Source organism: Ursus americanus, chromosome X (genome assembly GCF_024610735.1).
Source record: "Ursus americanus isolate L20-20 chromosome X, mUrsAme1.1.p, whole genome shotgun sequence".
NCBI classification, from domain to species: domain Eukaryota; kingdom Metazoa; phylum Chordata; class Mammalia; order Carnivora; family Ursidae; genus Ursus; species Ursus americanus.
The window spans coordinates 106,969,189-106,986,244 of record NC_142164.1 but is presented as its reverse complement, the minus strand read 5'-3'; the positions used below and the strand labels follow the sequence as shown (position 1 = coordinate 106,986,244).

General features: G+C 45.5%; 1 protein-coding gene across 2 annotated transcripts in view; it reads right to left on the bottom strand.

Moving 5' to 3' along the window:
- MAP7D2 (MAP7 domain containing 2) overlaps nucleotides 1–16,677 on the bottom strand; it is a 97,116-nt gene extending 80,439 nt beyond the window's left edge. For both annotated transcript variants that reach the window (XM_087859529.1, XM_045801283.2), the window contains exon 1: nucleotides 16,540–16,677. In XM_087859529.1, the coding sequence (XP_087715655.1) occupies nucleotides 16,540–16,666 (127 nt within the window). In that variant the 5' untranslated portion in view covers nucleotides 16,667–16,677. The remainder of the gene's footprint in view (nucleotides 1–16,539) is intronic.
- Nucleotides 16,678–17,056: the final 379 nt, after the last annotated feature.

The following is a 17,056-nucleotide window of genomic DNA, read 5'->3' as shown; positions in this document are numbered from 1 at the left end:
GTGGTAAGAACACTTAACATGAGATGTACGTTCTTTTTTTAAAAAGGTTTTTATTTAGGGGAGCCTGGGTGGCTCAGTCGGTTAAGCATCTGCCTTCAGCTCAGGTCATGATCTCAGGGTCCTGGGATTGAGCCCCGCATCGAGCTCCCTCCTCAGCGGGGAGCCTACTTCTCTCTCTCCCTCTGCAGCAGCTTCCCCTGCTTGTGCTCCCTCTCACCCTCTCAAATAAGTAATTTAAAATTATTTACTTATTTGAGAGGGAGGGAGAGAGAGCGAGTGGGGGGGAAGGGCAGAGGGAGAGGGAGGGAGAGAATCTCAAGCAGACTCCACACTGAGCACGGAGCCCGATGCAGGAATCCATCTCACGACCCTGAGATCATGACCTGAGCCAAAATCAAGAGTTGGACGCTTAACTGACTGAACCACTCAGGTTCCCCAAAAGATCTACATTCTTAATAAACTCATTTTTTTAAGATTTTATTTATTTATTTATTTGTATGTGTGTGTATGTGTTTGTATGTGTGTGAGAGAGAGAGAGAGAGAGTGCACACAAGCAGGGGGAGCTGCAGGCAGAGGGAGAAGAAGACTCCCCGCTGAGCAGGGATCCCAATATGGGACTCAATCCCAGGACTCCGGGATCATGACCTGAGCTGAAGGCAGACACTTAAACCAACTGAGCCACCCAGGTGCCCCTCTTAATAAACTTTTTAATGTATGGTACAATATTGTTGACTCTGTGTATAATGTTGTACAGCAGATCTCCAGAACTTACTCATCTTATTTAACTATAACTTTATGTCTGTTGATTAGTAACTCTCCATTCCCTGCTGTCCCCACCTCCTGGGAACCACCAATATACTCTATGATTCTGTGAATTTGTCTATTTTAGATGTTTCATATAAGTGGAATATATGTACATAGTTTTTGTCTTTCCATGACTGGCTGATTTCATAATGTCATCAAAGGTCCATCCACACTGTCACATATTGCAGAACTTTCTTCTCTTTTTAAGGCTAGATAATATTCCAGTGTGTGTGTATGTGTGTGTGTGTGTGTGTATCACATTTTCTTTATCCATTCATTTGCACATAGACATTTATTAAGTTGTTTCCACATTAGCCGTTGTGAACAGTGTTAATATCCCTGAGATCCTGATCTTAATTCTTTTGAATGTATACTCAGAAGTGGGATTGCTGGATCATATGGTATAGTTCTATTTTTACTTTTTTTTTGAGGAATGTTCACGCTGTTTTCCATAGCAGCTGCACCAGTTTGCATTCCCACTAACAGTGCACAAGGGTTCCAATTTCTCCACATCCTCACCAGCACTTGTCTTTTGTTTTTTGATAACAGGCATCCTAACAGATATGAGGGGATATCTCATTAGTAAATTCTTAACTGAAGAAGAGGTAAAAAGGCTACACAATGGGTAATTTGTGCAAGAAGTTATAGAAGGAAGACACCAATATCATAGAAGTAAACACCAAACTAAAAGTCATGTAAGGAAGGTTTAGGGAACTGGGCCCCACAGAAGGCCCCAGGTTTCTTTATGGAGACTGGGAGGTTTTGTCAAAAGGATGCTGAGTGGTTGTTCTACCTGTTCACAGACAGGAAAGCAAGAGGAGAGGCATTTAGAGGAGAGATGTCTATATGAACATAAAGGACTTCTTGACCTACGAGGCAAGGAGTGCCCCTCCAGCCTGAGAATGTGGAGCAAAGAGCCGCGGTCTGTCCTGGAAAAAGTTAACATGCACCTGCTTACAGGGGGCGGCACCTCAAGTTTTCTCTCAAGATCCCCTCCAGACCTGGAGTCAACAGAGGGGAACGCCAAAAGGCCAGGCCCTTGGTCTGTGTGTGGGAAGGTGTTCTCAGCAGGAATGCAGCCACATGACTTTTCCACAGCTCGAATACACCAGGCAGAGAAGAGAGGACATCCAGGAAGTCACTGGGACTCCACAAACATAGCCATGGCTCTGTTCAGCCTATCCCAATCCTCCTGGTGTGTGTGTCGGCCACACCACCCAAGGCCCAGGCATGCCTCCATTCTGGCATGGCTGGTTTGCTTTCAGATCAGCCTGTGAATCACACGTGTACTTATTCAAATCACTAAAGCTGTGGCATTGTTAGTATGTCTCAACAGGGAATAATAATGTCAGCATAGGCCCAACACAGTAACTTCCACCCTGAGCTAGTATTTTTCTCAAAAGACCAACTCCTTTATGATCTAAATACTGACCAGTCAGGTCTTGTCAGTGACAGAGAGGTTTTCTCATGAGGGCCAAAGAAGTCCCCTGCCACACTGATGGCAACATTTCTCTCACACATGCCACACCCCACAGGGTCAAAGTAATGCCAAGCTGCAGGAATGCTGCCAACACGTCTGTGGCCTGAAAAGATAAGACTGAGGCCCCGAAACCTTATAGCCTTCATGAAACCAGGGGTGGGCCCAGGAATGTAAACTGGGAACAAACAAGAACAAAAGAGTAGTTACTCATATTAGAATCTTCCCAAAGGAAGCCACAATCCTGTCTGCCTTTTGTCTAATACTAATTCCTCCTTCCAAGTTTATCTCCCTAGTGTCAAGACATTTGCACCCAACCACTCTGTGTCCAGGGTCATCAGATATTCTTTTCTACTATGGCTTCACCTTCCTCAGAAATTCCATCCTCAAGTCTTCAAGGTGGGTTTAAGTCTACACACACTACATTCCTTGAGATCAAGAAACCCCACTCACCTTCCAGTCTTTCCTTCTGCAAGCCAGAAGCTGCAGTGCGTTGCTATACTGGAGCAGAATCCAGGGAAAAGGAAAACTTCAGACACTGCAAAAGGTCCAAGATCAGACTCCCCAGAAGACTGCCTGCTGAAACTACATTCCCCTCTCATTTACATATAAGGTGAAGTCATCTCCAACCAACGCCCTCAGGAGTTGAGGCCCACATCTCCTTCTATAGCATTACTCACTTATAGATTAACTATCTTGGGAAAGGCAAAGTATGCAAAAGCTAGAAACTAAGTTCTTTGCTCTGGTCCTACTTTTTATCTGGGAGAAACCCTACTTCAAGCCAGAGATGGGACGATAAGCACAGGCTTTCAATTACATCTTTAGCTCTGCTCATTTCTCTATTAAAAAATGCCCTCAGTCATTACTTACCATCCAAGGAGCAGTTACTGAGCCAGTTACAACCTGCTGCATGAAGGATATACAGTTTAGCCAAGACAGAAGCATGTAAACAAATATTTATAATACTGATAAGTTGCAATAAAGCTGTATCAGAGCAAAGGAGGATATACCGTCTGGAGGTGGTAGCTATAGATGTACCCCACATTCCCATCAGAATGGCTAAAATTAAAAAGACTGACAATACCAAGTGCTGACAAAGATGTGGAGGAACTGAAACTCTGATGCTTTCCTGATGGGAATGCAAAATGGAACAGCCATGTGGTAGGCAGAATAATGCCCTCCCCCTCATCCCTGCCGAGATGTCCATGTCCTAATCCCTGGAGTCTGTGAAAATGTTACCTTATGTGACAAAAAGGCCTTTGCAGATGTGACTAAGTTAAGGTTCTTGAGATGGGGAGATTATCCAGGATTTTCCAAGTGGGCCCAAAGCAATCACAGGGGAAGCAAGAGAGTTGGGTGAGAGAGGAGATATGACCATAGAACCAGAAGTTGGAGAGAGAGATACTGGAAGATACAGCTATGCTGCTGGCCTTGACAAGAGAGGAAGGAGTCATGAGCCAAAGAATGCAGGCAGCCTCTAGAAGCTGGATGGAGAAGGCAAGGAAATGGGTTCTTACCTTGCAGCCTCCAGAAAGGTTCTACTGACACATATTTTAGGACTTCTGACTTCCAGAATTATAAGATAAATTCATGTTGCTACAAGCCATTAAATTTGTGGTAATTTATTATAACCACAAAAGGAAACTGCTTCTAACTGTTTGGAAAACAGTTTGGCACTATCTGCTAAAGCTGAGCATGTGCCTACCTTATGACCCAGCAATTCCACTTCTAGGCATATAAGCAATAGAAATGCATCTGTATGGGCACCAAGAGATGTGTACAAGCATGTTCATAGCAGTTTTAGTCAAAAGAATAAGAAGCTGGAAATAACCCATGTGTCCATTAGCAAAAGAATGGATAAAACAAACTACAATAATAGTCACACAATGTAATACTGCTCAGAAATAAAAATAAATGAACTGCTGATATATACAACATGGGTGAATCTTATAGGCATAATACTGAGTGAAAAAAAACAGACACAAAAAAGTATATACTGGGGGCGCCTGGGTGGCTCATTTGTGTGAGCATCTGCCTTCAGTTCGGGGCATGGTCCCAGGGTCCTGGGATCGAGCCCCGCATCGGGCTCCCTGCTCAGTGCGGAGCCTGCTTCTCCCTCTGCCCCTCACCCTTCTGGTGCTCTCTCTCTCACACTGTCCCTCAAATGAATGAATAAAATCTTTAAAAAAAAGTATATACTTGACTAAAAGGTTCTGGAGATGGATGGCAGTGATGGATGCACAACAATGTGAATGTCCTTAATTGCAATGGACTTAAACACTGCTAAAATAGTTTTAGGTTATGTATATTTTGCCATAATACAAATGGGCATGCTACATGAATCCATTTTAATAAAATTCAAAAACAAGCAAAACTAAACCACAGTGAAAAGTGATGAGGGGGCACCTGAGTGACTCTGTCAGTTAAGCATCCGACTCGTGATACCCATGATTTCGGCTCAGGTCATGCATGACCTCCTGGGTGGTGAGATCGAGACCTCCGTAGCACTTGTGCTCAGCATGGAATCTGCTTGAGTTTCTCTCTCCCTCCTCCTCTGCTCCTTCCCACCGTATGCATGTTCTCTCTCTCTTTCTGTCCCTAAGTAAATAAATCTTCAAAAAAAAAAAGAGGTGAGAACAATGGTTCCCTTTGGGGACCACTGTCTAGGAGGGGGCATGAGGAAGCTTTCTGGGTGCTGGAAATGTTGTTTTTTGATCTGGGTGTTGGTTATATAGGTGTATAAGTAAATATTCATCACACTATATGCTTAAGGTCTGTGTACTTCAGTTTCCAAATGCCAAACCCAAGTTTATTTGCACATGATCTGATTTACCTGCATTAACATTATCAACACCATAATGGAAATGGGGGAGAAAAGAAAAATCCACCAAAAATGTGTGATCGGGGAAGGCTTCAGGGAAGGTGAGATGTGAGACAAGTACTAGAGGATGAACATGGCAGATACAAAGAGGAAGGGAATTCTGGGCGCAGGGAAGAGCATGCCCATGAGCAGTGAGGTGTGAGTGGGTGCAGACTGTGCTGGATGCTACAAGCTTCAAGTGGTCACTGGCCAGAGAGAGGGGGCTGGAAAGGTAAATGGGAGCCCCATTTCAACACACCTGTCCTATCAGAAGCTTAGACTATACGCACGCTAGGCAGATGTCAGATGAGGTTAGGTAAGAGTGATAAGATGGATCCATGACGGGAGGGTGACCTGGATGGAGGGAAAGAGACCTCTAAGGCTCTCGTAATAATGATCAGGCTCCAGATGACAGGTCTAACCCAGGCAATAGGGATGGGGTCATAAGAGATAAAGAAGCCAGAAGTCCCTACTTGGTTGTAATGGGGGAGGTTACGGGGAAAGTTGGTAAGTCTGTTGGCTCCAAGCCTACTTGGCTGGTGATCCCCATAACAAAAGGGTGAAGACAAACCTACCCTTCCCCTTGCCTCCTGAGCTGGAAGTGGAGGATCACAGTATCTCAAGAGTTGGAAAGCACCAGTCAGATTTCCTAGTGTACCATCTTACAGACAAGCAACTGAGTTCTTCTCATGGGCCAACACTTGTGGCCACAGTTTGTAAGGAACAAGCCAGAACAAGAGAGCTGAGGCTTATCTACTTTAGTGAGTACGTCCTAGAGAAGGGGGAACATGACTCATTCAGCTGTGGTACCCAATGCCCCCAAATGCCCTCACCAACCTCACCTTCTACTACAGGGTTCTCTGGCCTGGGCCTATGGTCTCAGTCCCTGCCAGTCTCTCACAGCAAAAATTCTCTCCACAGGCCACCCAAATCCTGTACAACTAACGGTTTCACCTAATGGTTTGGTAATGCCTTGTAAGTCAATCCAACTTATCCTCCAACCAATCTGTATAACCAAAACTGAGGCGGGGACACAGAGGAGTTGGCTGACCATGGGCACCCCAGGGCAACCAGGAGCCAGAAATAAGCCTTGGGTACTAGATTCCATCATGGCCCTACAGATCTGATACGAACCATAGGAGGTAACTTCTGGGTTCTTTACTTGATGGCCTGTACCCATCTGAGAGTGGTTGAAGGGCCAAATACCACAGTTTGTAGAGGAGAAACCAAGAATGGATGAGTTTAAAGTAACTTGTTCAAGGCCTGAAACCTATTCCTCATTTCTGCTCCTCATCTGACAAGGTTAGTCAACATCTAGGTAATTGCCCAGTCCAATTCAGGAGCCACTACCACATGTGCTATTTTAATTTAAATTATCTAAAATCAAATACAATTAAAAATTCAGTTCCTCAGTGCTCCATAGCCACATGGTGGCTGGTGGCTACCATGTGGAACAGACATAGAACATCTCCATCCTCACAGAAAGTTCTATTAGACAGCCCTGGTCCTCACATGTGATATCTCCTGCTTGAACTGGCCTGCTTGTAAGAGGCATTCACTCTAGGGGCATCTGGATGGTGCAGGCGGTTAAGCATCTAACTCTTGGTTTTGGCTCAGGTTGTGATCTCTGGTGGTGAGACTGAGCCTTGAGTTGGGCTCTCTCTCCCTCTGCCCTTCCCTCCCCAGCTCGCTCTCTCTCAAGTAAATAAATCTTAAAAAAAAAAAAAAGAGGCATTCACTCTGAGATCTTCTTTACGTGTCAAAGTGGCAAGAATCCTTTTAATTTTTAACTAATAAAGATGAAATTACATACCACAAAGGACATTCAGTACTCCTTAATAGAAAGGCACCAAGTCTTCTGGGGTCCCTCAGTCAAAACTGAGAGAAAGTAAAAGACAACTAAGAGAAATGAAGGCTAACAGGGTAGAGTGAAACAGTCCACATTCTGCTTTCTTGATCGTTCTACTATAAAAAGAGCTAATCTCATCCCAGAAGATTAGGGATATGTGGAAACTAATGGACCATTAATAAGAAGCAATTATTCTTGAGAAATAATTTATGACTGACAAAAACAAAATCAAGTGAAGTGGAAATTTAGGGGGGCGAGGAGAAGGTAAAAAAGGAAAGCAGAAACATGTTTTGCAGTAAGAAAACTACAATTAGAATTAGTAATTTTTAAGACAGTTTATATCTGAAGACGTAGCTAAAACAGCTTAAGTAATATTGGTTACCTAGATAATGAAAATGATCACTTAAATTTTGTTCATAACACAAATCTCCACTGGGGGGAAAGTTATCCAAATGGAAGGAAAGCTTTCACTGAAGGCTATCATAGTATTTCAACACCAATTGCCATCCCTTGACAAGTGCTCCAGAGAACCCAACACACACAAAGTAAAAAAGAGCAAAAACTCCTAAGAGGTGACACCACTCCCATGCACAAGGACGGTTCCTTCTCTAGTAAGGGGAGAGCATACCCAGGTGCTCAGGGAAGAGGACAGGAATCTTGGGTGGGGCAGGTGGTTAAAAAATAAGTTCAGCAGAATCCCATTTTGTCCAGTTTACAATTCAGATGGTTATTTCAAGTTAAGAGCACATATTAAGGTGTTGTTTTAAAACAAGGACACAAAGCACTGTTTAATTAAGGGGTTTAGGTGCCTGGTAAAAGAGTCAAGCTACAGCGGCATTTCCTGCTCTGTATTTATTATTAATTTCAGGCATTCATTTATGCCCTCTGTCGTCTTATATAAAACAGAGAAATAAATATGAAAAGCAAGTGAGAAAAACAAAAGTAACATAGAAAAATAGAGGTAAGAAGGAAGTTAAGACACTATACCTACCACACCAACCCAGGTTCCACACTGGTAGACTTGCTAAGCCAACAGTTAATTCTTTTTTTTTTTTAAGATTTATTTATTTATTTGAGAGAGAGAGAACCAGAATGCAAGTGGGGGGAGAGGCAGAGGGAGAGAGAGAATCCTCAAGCAGACTCCTCACGGAGCATGGAGCCTGATGCAGGGCTCCATCCCAGGACCCTGAGATCATGACCCGAGCCGAAATCCAGAGTAGGCTGCTTAACTGACTGATCCACCCAGGCTCCCCAAGCAATAGTTAATTTTTAAAGACTTGGTGTCAAAGATAGAGAAAGACCAACTGCTCAGGAGGAAGACAACTTGGTCTGGGCAAGGACTTGTCCTGCAAGCCCTGAAAGTGAGTGCTGGCTAACCGGTCCCACTCAACTAAGTCCCTTTATAGCCAGTGCCGGCTCTCTCACATAATCAAACCCAGGACATAGGAGGTGGGACCAGCCTGTGAATTCACTGGAACCGCCCAGTAATGTGGTCCCCAGAATTTGTCCTGTCAACCAACAGGAACTTGTTGATCATAATGAGCAAGTGGCTTCTATAAACAGGTACTAGGAAGACACAATACCATCTCTGGGAGGAAATGACCAGACCTGACCTCACAGAGCCTATCCTAACCCAGAGGATTCCCCACAGGACCCCAACACTGAACCTTGGAGATCCTGAGCTGGTTAATACTGCTGCCTTCTCCCATCTTTCTGTCAATATTATACCATGCTTTCCACTGATAACAGCTCAACAATTACCACAAAGTCAAGCCCACCCTCTTTCCACAGCCTGTCTGGTCACGAAGACAACATTTTGTGTGCGGACTTTACCACTTGGCCATGCTGGAGAAAACAAATGCAGCTTCTCCCTTCAAGTGCCTGGGGATTAAGCCTGTTTTGCCTTACTACAGGGGATACCATTTATCAAATCATCTTTCCATTTCCATCACGCCTACTCACGTTGGACTGAATACCACAGCACGCGTTCATACCACTCTCAACATCATTCAATACCATCGTGCCCTATGTGACTATGGTGTCATTCCTACAGCAAAAGAACTTTCTGCCATGATGGAAATGGTCTAGATCAGTGAGTCCTGTCCAATATGCTAGCCACTAGTCACAGCTCCTGAGCACTTGAAATGTGACCAGTCCAAATGGAGATGTGCTGAAAGCATAAAATATATACTGGTTTTGGAAGACTCAGTGCAAAGAATACATTGTGAGATCTCTTATTAATAATTCTTTATACTAATCACATATTGAAATGATAGTATTTTGGGTATACTGGGTTAAATAAATTTTTTTAAAGATTTTATTTATTTATTTGTCAGAAAGAGAGAGAGAGAGAGTGCATGAGCACCAGCAGGGGGAGAAGTAGGCTCCCAGAGGAGCAAGGAGCCCGATGTGGGACTTGATCCCAGGACCCTGGGATCATGACCTGAGGTGAAGGCAGACACTTAACTGACTGAGCCACCCAGGCGACCCTGAAGAAACTGTATTATATTAATTTCCCTTTTTTCTTTTTTACTTTTTCAAATGTAGCTGTTAGAAAATTTAGGATTATATATACGGCTAGCATTCTATTTGTATTATCCAGCACCAGCCTATACTATTGTTTAGTATTTTATCTTTAAATTGAGTTCTTTTCATTTTCTACTCATTCTGAAAATATTCATGAAATTACAGTTTGATGTACTAGTTGTATTTTTATAATACAATCTAAAAATCTACACAACTATTAACCTAAAATTGAAAAGATAAACCTGTCCACATGTAACCTAAAACCCTCTTGTGTACCACACCCTTTGGGAAATGTTGGCCTAGGGCAGAGCTACTCAGAGTGTAGCCCGTGGATGGGTACCAGTCTCCTTACTGTTCGTTATCGTTCACAATAAGGACATAAGTTGAGAACATGCATTTAGAAACATTTATAGCAATTTGACAGTCTAATCTAATATCCATTGATATCTTGGAATCTAATACCTAATCTAATATTTAAAAAGTCAGGAGTTATATTTTCCATGTCCTTTACATTTTATTTTTCTAGTAAGTCTTTTTTATTCTATTTTACCAAGATATTGGTCAACAACAGATTGGAAATTAGAAACAAAAACCAAAAACCAAACTGGTTGCCAGAATTAGTTTGAGACACACTGGCCTACAGTATAAGAGAATCTTCCATGGGCCTTCTGGAGTGATAATCCAAGAACTGCAATCCTCAGTCACACCCAACAGTGTCCTAAGACAGAAAAATGTACTAAGGAGATCTTCCAGAGCCCAGTAATAAAGGCTGGCACAGAGAGAGTAGGAAGTTAATTGCTGGCAAACCAGAAATCCTGTTAAATGGAAGTTTTCTTCCTCTAAGCATTTTAATTTATAAAATGTTTGCTATAATTCTAAGAAATGTGGGTTCTCCTTACCTTTGGGGAGAAAAATTGTATACTAAGGAAAAGGCACAAAAAATCCTTATAAAATGGGGACCTAGAGTAATGAGCTAGATCTTGAGAGGGGTACAGAAGATGTGTCAGCTGGATTCGAAGTCAGCTGGGAGCTCACTTGGAGCGTATGTGAGAGGAGTTTGTTATAATCTATCTGGGAAGGCACAAGTAGCATGAAGGTTCAAAATACTTAACTCTGGAGTCAAACACACTGGCTTGCCGCTTACTGTATGTCCTTGAGCAAATTACTTAACCTCTCTTACATTCAACATATTTACCTGTTGCATCAGAGAATCTCCAAAAAAGGAGATAACCTCTCTTCACGTCAAGAGGTAGAGTCTAGCTCCCTCCCCTTGAATCTGGGCTGGCCCTGTGACTTGCTTTAACCACTGAATGCAGGAAAAATGACATTCTGGGACTTCCAAGCCCAGGCCTTAAGAGAACTGGCAACTTCTGCTTCCTCACTCTTGAGGCACAGCTGCTATGCTGTGAGAAGTCCAGGACAGACTCCCTGTGATTAGATACCTGGCCCATGACAGGCCATGTTGGACGTTACAAACCCAAGTGAGCTCCAAGCTGACTGCGACTCCAGCTGACACCACATGGAACAGAAAAACTACTCAATTGAGCCCAACTAACCCCCAGAATCATGAGAAATAATACATTTGAAATGGTTTGCTACACAGCAATAGAGAATTGAAACATCTCTAAAATGAGGATAAAAACAGGAAAAAAACAGTATAAAGAGTGGTTGTGAGGAATAAAGTAAAATAATGTATGACAAGTGCTTATAATGGTGCTTGGCTCATAAGTGCTCAACAACTGGCAGCTGTTACCATTTGAGGAGCTAAAATGAGCACGTGTACAGTGTGTAACTGCAGGCTGTCTGGGAGGGAGGTTACATTCAGGTTCTGCTGCCTGGCAGGCCTGAGCAGCAGAAAGCCCAGGAAGGTGGAAAGGCAAGGCTTTGTGGTGAAACAAGTATTGGATCTGAAAGATGGAGACTGCAGAATGATGGTTTCTAAACCTCTGATACACGGAGACCCATCCATGCACTGCCGGGCAAGAACAACATGCGTCTGCGCCAAAGGCTGAAGACCACCATGTAGGAACCCCAGAGGTCTCTACAGACACAGAGTAGATGGGTGGCTGCCCGCACCTGGGGGAAGGGCGGCGAGAGGCAACAGGGAATGCCTGCTAATGGGTATGGGGTTTCTCTGTGGAGTGATGAAAATGTTCTAAAATTGGTTGTAGTGATGGCTGTACAACTCTGTGAAAATACTGAAAATCATTGAATTGTGCATTTTAAAAGGGTGAAATGTAAAGTATATTAACAATGTCTCTCTAAAGTTATTACTACATAGTAAAGAGGAAGGTAAAAATGAAGAGGGTGGAGATGACAAAGGAGCAAAAAGCACTCCATAGGGTTGTTTGGGGCCAGCCTATTTGGCATCAAGAGGAAAAGCAGATATTTTCAAAACAGTGAATGAACCCAGTGCCAGCCAGGAGCTGTGTACCCTGGAGACAGACCCTGCTATTCCAAAGGATTATGGGAATTTGTCATGACTGTTTGACCGCTGTGTAGCTCACTCACACCTGTCTTCGTTTTGCTTAAGCCACAACCTGAACTCTGCTAATCACAGGGCTTTTAAAGAGGAAAACTAGGCAAAAAGATAGCAAAAATGCTTCCTAACAGAAAAGCAGATAAAGGCCTACATTCAGACAGACCTCAGAGGGGGATGAGGGGGATCCCGAGGCCTAGCCTACCCCAGAGCCTCAGATGCCAACTCCACATTTGAAAGAGGTCACCTGAGATGTGAGATGGGTAGTGGGCAATCCCTCCCAGGCCACAGTCCCCCAAAAGCAGCTACCCCCAACCACAGCCACTTCCTGGGAAAGGTTTCAAATCCTTGGACTGCTGCCAGAGCCAATGCAACACAGTGATAGTCCCCCCAAACCAGGCCGTATCATCGTCAGCATCATCCTGGGAGCTGAGTGCATTCGAGTTATATCCTGTTAAATCATCCCATCAAGGCCCACCAGACTGTGCACCAACATCCCCCAGAAATCCCCATTTCTTTCTGCTCAAATCAACCCTGCAAATCCTCGTTTTATAAGTCAATCCATATAATTCCTACAAAAGATGAGATGTTCTTAAAAAAAAAAAAAAGAAACTACTCCAGAAGATGGGGCATCTGAATAAGAGAAAAACATCTTTTAATCTTGGAGAGGAAGAAGGGTTAGAAATGGAAAGACTTTGACTACTTGTGTCACCAGGGCTGGGACATCAGAAGAGAAACCGCTGATGGTCAGGTAAACTTTCAGCAGTTTGCCCTGAAGGTGCTGCCAAGTCCAGGTCCTATAGTGCCACCACGAAACAAGACCAGAAGCCCCAGACCAAACACAACTTTGTGTCTTTCCCTCCTGACCTGTGGGTCCTTCCTAATGCCAAGGGGACTTGAGATGTTAATATGCATGCACAAACTCAACTTGCTCTTCTTAGGTCCAAACAGTCTTAGAATTCAAGTGTCTGGGGGTGCCTGGCTGGCTCAGTTGGTGGAGCATGCAACTCTTGGTCTCAGGGTTGTGAGTTCAAGTCCCACACTGGGTGTAGAGATTATGTAAAAATCTTTTATAAAAAAGAAAGCATTTAAGAATAGTCTTAAATACAATTTTGAGAAAAGATGAAGAATTCTGATTTCTTGGGGACCTACTCTCAGCCTTTCCTACTCAGCCCCACCCAACTTTGCCCCTGAGGGAGGGTCTCCTGAATTTCCAGCTTGTACCTACTTTCTCTTTATCTAGGGCGGGTGATGGAAAACTTCCAAGTGGAAGGACAAAAGGGAACCTCATCTTTCCTTAAAGCAATTCTCTTTACCAGGGAACAATGGGTAAATGAGTTCAACTCAATAAACAACATTCATCCATCGAATACACCAGAAAACTCAACAGGTCTTAGGAAACATGCTTTGTAATTCCACTATCACAAACTCCACCAACACGCTGCTTTCATCCAACTCATGAATATTTACTGAGCACTGGACCCGGTGTAGGTGCTCCCGGCATGATGCAATTGTTAAAGATCAGTTACAGACTTATTGTGTACCTGTACCATGTGGCACTGAGAGAGGGGCCTATAACCTAGACCCAGGCCTTGTTCTCAAGCTGATGATATAATAGGAAATAACTGCTAACCAGTGTGAGCACTTACTGTGTGTCAGGCACTGCTTTACAGAGACCAATTCCTTCCTCGAAGCAGTGCTTCTACCTCCCCATGTTGTTCTTGAGCCCATTTTAAAGATGAGAAAACTGAAGCTCAAGGCGTCAAATAACTTCCGGGAGGTGAGAGTGCAGGAAAGTGGCGAGGTGGCATTCACACCCAGGCACTCCGGCGCTCAATCTCTTCAGCTTCAGCAGCAGCCACCGGCACAGGGTCCGGCTAACGGTGGACTCTCAAAGAATGCCTGCTGAGAGGAGCTGGATGGTGAACGTAACAGGCAGAATAATAGTGTTTCGCTGAAGGTGCCACAGGCACAGACAAGCAGAAGTTCCTTAATTCTGACTGAGAGGAGCCTAGAGGAAGTGAACCATGGAAAGGGAAAAGGGAAGAGGGCATTTCAGGCTCAGGGGAGCACAAGATCTGGGTGACACAGAGGCAGTTTGACAGCTGAGATCCAGTGATTCTATTTGCTGGCTAAAGGTATTTAAGCAGATCCAAGCAACGAGGGCTTGCTCGTCATTAGTTATACGGTGCACATAACAGAGCACTAGAAAGAACAGCACATTTGCTAACTTCCATCCTGGAGGTAAATAAAAGGAAAGAAAAAAAGCATCACTGGTGGGTAATAGGAACATGCACAGGATTTCAATATCGGAAGAAGCTGTTGTTAAAGGAAACCACCAGAGGTATTCCCTAGTCACCTTCTACAGCAGATCCTAGGAAAACCACTCACCAACTCATAGCCCCCAGATGTGCAGGCTGAATCTCATTAGGAATGGATCCCAAATGATAAGGCCTCTGGGCAGCCAAGAATGATCAGCATCCAGGATGGATTACAATAAAACCTCAATAATCCAGATTTTACTGAGGATGACATTATTTTTTCTAAGTATCTGGCCTCAGTAGCCCTCAAAATAATCAACCATGGTACTACCTGGCCCCTAAATTGAACACTCCCAATTTTTCCACACCAACTGTAATGCATGGAAGTGTAATATTTTAAACCTTCACATGTCTTTCTATCATTTCAATTTCAAATAAAGGAAAACAGTTTAAGTTAATCTTAATATCAGTAGAGAGTGCATTAAATGGTTCTACAATAAAGTTTCCTACTAGGGCTTAATAAGGATGCCCCCTTATTAAGTTCCTTCAGAGAAACTTAAATTCCACAGATAAGGCACCTGGGTGGCTCAGTCGGTTAAACGTCTGCCTTCAGCTCAGGTCCTGATCCTGGGGTCCTAGGATGTAGTCCTGCATAGAGCTCCCTGCTCAGCGGGGAGTCTGCTTCTCCCTCTCCCCTTGCTCCAACCCCCTGCTCATGCTCTCTCTCTGTCAAATAAATAAATAAAATCTTTTTTAAAAAATAAAAAATCCCACAGATAAATTGCAAGCCCAACCAAAAAGCCCCTCCCTGCCTTTAAAACATGGAAATAACCTATTATTTAAACTCCCAAATAAAACTGTAAACTTCAACAACCTTTCCAATATTCTCTTCTGCTCGGTCTCCTTCCCCCAAGGCTGATTCTGATGGGTGGGTGGGTTGGTGGGTTCTGGCTTCTTCCCTAGCAGACACATCTGAGTTTCTCAAATTAAGCAAAAAGAATAAAAACGGAAGTATACATATTTATAAATACATATTTATATCACTAACCTGTGATATTTGTTAAATTCTGCCTTAAAAAATGCATGATGAAAAACGCAAATTGGGGAAGACGTAAGCCACCTCCTCCTTCTATCAACGATGCAAATTAAGGCCCAATCAGAAAATACCTCCCACCCACCATGAAAAGCATGTTTTAAGCGACTAAAGAACATTTCCCTTGATTTCTTTCCCTTCCTTGGTTCACCTCATATAAAATAGTCGTCTCTTCACTATGTGATAATTCTTCGAATCATATACTTCAGACCTGTGCGCTTTTGTATTATGCATGTTATACTACAGCAAAAATGTTTTAAAAATAGGTCACATTAACTTAAAAAAAAAGGTGTTGCCAGGAAAAACAGCAGGAAATCAGTTTCTCCACTGCTTGCACCCCCGCACTACCTGCAACCACTTTACAGAACGTCGAAGACATGAGACCTGCTTATCTAAAATTCTGCCAAATGTCCTCAAAATCTCCCCCTGCTTCGCTCATTTTTGGGCAGCCCGTCCGGGAACCAGCCCTCCTTAGCTCCTAGCAGTTGCAGGCTTGCGGGCTGGAAGACGCAGTGGTTGCGCTGCCATTTGAGGGGGCTTGCGGCCCCTCCAGACCCCTGGGCAACGCACCCGAGGCCTGCGGGAGTGCCTGCGGGTGGCGGGGGAACCCGGCCCCGGGGCTCGCGCCCGCCTGTCCAAGCAGTGCTCCGCCCGCCCCTGCCAGTGGGTGACGTCCGGGATCTGCCCCCAGGATGCCGCGAAGCATGAAGCCGGGCCACCTCCAGGGCCGGCTGCAGCTGCCGCTCGCGCGCATTTCCCAAGACGCAGAGTGGGCGAGCGCGCAGGCCCCGGCGACCCCCCCCCCCCCACTGCTCAGCCTTCCCCAGTGCCCCCCACGCCGGCTGCTCCCTGAGAGGGGCCCGGCCCCCCGGAGCCCCTGGGGCATCCAGCCTGGGCCCAGGCTCCCCACACCAAACATACTGGCCATCCACCCTAAGCCACCCCCAACTGCACCCACTCACTCAGGCCACCTGAGAGGGGCCCCTGCCACCGGCACGGCGAGCGTCGAGGCCCTGGATACCGCGCCCAGTCGACCCCAGGCCGGGAGAAGGGCGTTTAGCCCAGCACCGCGCCGCGTCCCCGCCCGGCGCGCTCCAGAGCCGCTGCCCTGCGCGGCTTGCGGCGGGTCCGCCCCGCCCCCCGGGGGGACCTGAAGCCCCCACGCGCTCAACACACCCCGGGGGCCCTACCTGAAGGTCGGTGGTTGGGCGGCGAGGTCCGCACCGCGCCTGACTCTGCCATCTTCCCGGAGAGCGGGGGTCCCCGCGCAGCCCCCTCCGTCCCGCTTCCAGACCCGCAGCCCCCGCCGCGCTCCATTGGGACGCGCGGGCCGCACAGGCGCACTGCCGGAGCCGCCGCGCCGCACCGGACCCGCGCGCACCCGCACGCGCACGCGTCCTCCTCACACAGCGTGCGCACACGGCGTGCACGTGCGAAGTGAGCACCGGTTCTCACGCCGCGCACGCGCACCGCGTGCACAAGCGAGGGGCACACCGGCCCCCACAGAGCACATGCACGCGGCGTGTACATGCAGCGTACGCACTAGTTCTCACCGCACGCTCACAAACCGCGCGTAGTTTCGGTCCTCACACACTGATCCTCACACAGCGTGCAAGCACACACGGCGTGGACATAGTTCCTCATAGACTGCTTACACGTAGTGTGCACACATCAGTGTAAACGCACCTCCCACGCAGTGCGCACACT